This window comes from Mytilus edulis, chromosome 2, assembly GCF_963676685.1.
Source record: "Mytilus edulis chromosome 2, xbMytEdul2.2, whole genome shotgun sequence".
Lineage (NCBI taxonomy): Eukaryota > Metazoa > Mollusca > Bivalvia > Mytilida > Mytilidae > Mytilus > Mytilus edulis.
The window spans coordinates 9959915-9964199 of NC_092345.1; the positions used below are offsets into that span (position 1 = coordinate 9959915).

A 4285-nucleotide genomic window follows, 5' to 3' on the forward strand; every position below is an offset into this window, starting at 1 on the left:
AGTAACTTACATATGTTACAGTAGTCCTGTTCCAAATGTTTTATGAATACATGTATATCTGTTTGACAATTTGTATACCAATAGATAGATTTTTACAAATTTTGTCATAAAAGATATGCTATGAAATTCTTCATTCAGTATAAAGTTGTAAAAGTGTAATATTTCTGTTCTGGGTGCACCTGTTTGAATTGCTATTGTATTTATCCCGATTGTTCTACCAAACACAATGTCAATGTTCGTGAATCTTTTAAAATTTCTCCAAAGCTAGCAATGTCTGACAGAATTTTGAAGATTTATGAAAATAATAGAATGGGGAAAAATTATAAGGTTTCTAGTCAAATACAAATTTCACGTGTTATTACGATATCATTTGTACCTAAAAAGTGAAATGACAATAACACCGAATTCTAAGGAAAATTCAAAACGAAAATTCTCGCATTAAATGGCAAAAATGAAAAATTCAAATACAACAAACAAATGGAAAACAACTGTTATATAACTGACTTGATGCTGTCATTTTCTTGTGTAGAAAATGGTGGATTAGACCTACATCAGTTTGATTGTAAGAGTCACTACTGTTTTGTAATACTATATATATAAAAAGTATCATGATAGATATAAATAAAGAAAAATTACCAATTTGCCAAACCATATAAATTATATTTGTACCGTCATATGTAAAATATATGTAAAATTAATTGACCATACTGTTTAAAGAAGAAAAAACCCACCGCGGTTCTATTTATTTTTACTTTCATAGTGTCCAATCACAATAAAATGTCGTGTTGCATAACAATGTTTTAGTTTTCAGTTTTATTTTTACTTATACTGTATAATATTGAAAATGTGATATAATTAAGAAATAATAATTCATGGAAGCCATAGATTATTGGAAATTTACACATGGCCTGGGCCGTGATATTCGAATTTTATCCTGAGCGTTAGCGAGGGATAAAATTAACGAATATCACGGCCCAGGCCATGTGTAAATTTCCAATAATCTATGGCTTCCATGAATTATTTTGATTCTAATAGGACAAATACGATCATTAAAAAAACTGAAGCGATGGTGGGTAAAGCTGTGTGTGCGGCTGTTCTTTTTTACTCCCTGTTAGATAAAGCTCAAACATTCTAATAAATCCGTAGCTTGCATGGATTATTTCGTGAACAACCGCTAAAATAAAAATCTGTTTCATTCTCAAAACCAACAATTGTCATTTTGATTTAAATGTTTTTCTCGTAAGCTACCGTCAAATCCAAAGTTGACATTTCGTAAAGGAGCCGCCATGTTGACTTGCTGAAATCAGTAAATATGCGAATAATGCAATAGAATAGAAAATCAAACAAAACCTACCTTGATAATCAATTTTAATACAATAGTAAACAACATTTCAATGGTTCACGTAACAGAAAACTTTCAACTGTAGCGTTTTCATTTGTATGACGTCATGTTTTGAAATGACTTAAATGCGCAAAAAACATTAATAGACTTTCGCAGAATTTTATTTTATTTTTATATTTTGTTGGTTTCTTCGAGTTCTTGTGCATTACTTCTTTTTATTTTGCATTCGAATAAGAATAAAAGTGATTTTGTCTTTTTTTCATTGCAATTTTAAAACAATAAAATCGGCAAAGGGTTTACAAATAGGTTTCAATACATGTGGATTTACGTGGGAAGTATATTGTAACAGCCATTTTTATGTACACCACGGAGTCTGCGCTAAGTATAGATATATCGAGAATTTTATCACACTGTTGTTTACATAGCGAAAGAAGCACGTCATATTAGATTTACCATTCAGACAACTTTTCACCGGAGACCAAATGACAATGTAGTTCACAATTTTTTTAATGGTAGTTCTTTGACTTATAGTAGTGAGGATAGTTCCTTATACATGTTATAGACAATGTTTGTGAACTTAATATGTGACACAAATGCACGGAATGACATTTACTATTTGAACATAAATTTACAAACATTTTCACCAAAGAACATCATTGGTCAACATTTTCATCTCTATACGTATTTATTTAAGGGGAAAGATATAACACATTTTTATAATAAAGACACTTTTTTTAACATACAGAAACTTAATATTTATATAAAGACATATATTGGGTAACTCTGATAAGTCAGAAAGCGTTTGACATATTTGATGTGGAACTAAATGTTTATTTTACTGGTATGAAAGAAAAATGATATTTCAAATCGTAACTTCACATATGAGTAAACGGTCAACAGGAAACAAGTGGACATTTCGGAAACCACTTTGTATGTTCAGCTTGTGGGATGTCTTCAGTTTCCCATCCAGAAAGTATCCCTCCACACATATAACACTGACATGTGTCCTTAGTTCCTAGAAAAGTAAAAATACAGAGTTTATATTTCTGGTTGTTATTGATTTATGTCAACGAGCAACAAAAGTTGAAGATCTTCGATCATACTGCCCGACATGTTAATGGCATCAAGGTCAGTAAGTAAGTAAGTAAGTAAGTAAGTAATATGAGGCAGGCATTACCTGTAAATGGGGACGAAGTGTGTATGAATTATTTTTTTGTAACTTAAATATTTGTTTAAAAAAAAAAGAAACGGAAATACCGTAACGTTTCCGATTATGGTTCTGTTGTTAGGGATTTAGTTGTGACGTTATTTAAATTATGACGTCATATGCAATGTAAACAAAGAAACGCTATCATCAGGTAACGTTTTTTCATATCAAGGAATTATTAAAAATGAAATTGGTATTGCGCGTTCCTTCCTATTTTATACTAGACTGATAAATATATATTTTACTCAAAGTTTCATACAAACGAGACCGGAAAAAGGAAGTACATTGTAAATTTCTGCGCAGGTCCGGGATTTCAAAACACGACAAAAAAAATTTGAACGATTTTGAGTTCATTAGTACAATGAAAAATTCGGGAAATTTTCCCATATTTTTTTTTATTGAATTTTCTATTGTTATTGGGGACTCCGTCCCCATAATATAGCTGATCCAATGGAATTTAAATATATTTACAAACCTTTGTAGTAAAGACCAGTAGCTGCTAAATCGTCAGGTCTCTGATTTAAGGTTTTTGACCATGTTTGGTAAGTTGAGAGTCTGTCACAATATAACGAATATTTGCTATTGTGTGGTTTAACATTATTCTCCGAAGAGGTATGTTCTTGCTTCTCACATGTCTGAACTGAATTAGAAAATTCAAACCGTCTTACGTAGTTATTTTTCTTCACACGCACAAGTTCACATTGTCCGAAATGTTTAGAATGTTCACGATGGACATCATCGTCTTTTGTTAAGCCACTTAAAATTCCTCCACAAAAAGCACACTGGACTTTGTCCTGAATTCCCATATAGTAGAAGCCATTATCACACAACTTTCCAGGTGACACACACATATTCGTCGGCCAGTTTGTGAATGTGTTTCTTCTTAATTCAACATCTTCACGTAATAGGCGTAATCTTTCTAGTGGGTGCTGAGGAACTTCATCGTAGCCCCTTTTTGACAAAGACGGTGATTGCATCAGTGACAACATGCTGGATGTGATAACTTACACTAGAGATGTACAACAACTAAAATAACAATATGAAACTAAGACTGCATATTTATATCGATGTACGATACGGAAATATTTATGAAATATAAACTGAGGTTTATTTATTTATGGGGGTTTTGAGTTTCACCTACAATACCTATTTTTTAATGAATTACCGATGGATTGTTGCCCTCATAACGTCCTTCTGCCATTATGTCATGCATTTTCAGAAAACAATTTAACAATTACCACAAAATGTATGTTCTAACAGGTGGACAACCGAGATGAAAGGGGAATTATTTTTTATCACCACTGTAAAATAAATTAATGGTTTTCTGAATAATGGTATCTACAGACCCGTCACAGATTTTTTACACGATTTGATTTTACTTTTAGAGAGAGTGGCATCAAAATTTCACGTAACCCGACCGTACTGGTTTGTGGTAACGACTTTGTATACCTAATAATTACACCCTTTCCTTCATTCATTCCTTTATTTCCTCTATCAAGAGATTCAATGAACAACATATATATTAACAAATTAAATTACAAAAGTTTACAAAACAGGCAACACAATACAATATTACAATATTTACAATAAGTATAGCATATTACTAAAAGAACATTTGAAGAAAATTGCTCTCACTAACGAAAGTTCATGTACTTGCACGCTTCTGTACCACCCTTCTCGTTACTCTGCTATACTCAGCAACACAGAGTGCAACGTGTACGTGGCACAAACTAATA

The 4285-nt window shown here is 31.8% G+C and overlaps 1 protein-coding gene across 1 annotated transcript; it reads right to left on the reverse strand.

The window, feature by feature from the left end:
• Positions 1-1938: 1938 nt before the first annotated feature.
• On the reverse strand, positions 1939-3603 carry LOC139511411 (baculoviral IAP repeat-containing protein 7-like). The gene is made up of 2 exons (XM_071298117.1): positions 3025-3603; positions 1939-2357 (listed from the first exon to the last, which is right to left on the reverse strand). The coding sequence occupies exons 1-2, from the start codon at positions 3536-3538 to the stop codon at positions 2236-2238; spliced, it is 636 nt and encodes a 211-aa protein (XP_071154218.1). The 5' UTR covers positions 3539-3603; the 3' UTR covers positions 1939-2235.
• Between the last annotated feature and the right edge of the window lie 682 nt (positions 3604-4285).

Bases quoted from the DNA above. Each gene is read 5' to 3' on its own strand.
- LOC139511411 (XM_071298117.1), bottom strand. From the start codon at position 3,538: ATGTTGTCACTGATGCAATCACCGTCTTTGTCAAAAAGGGGCTACGAT. The intron at 2,358-3,024 runs GTTTGTAAATAT...TTACTTTTCTAG, and splicing joins TACTGGTCTTTACTACAAAG to GAACTAAGGACACATGTCAG.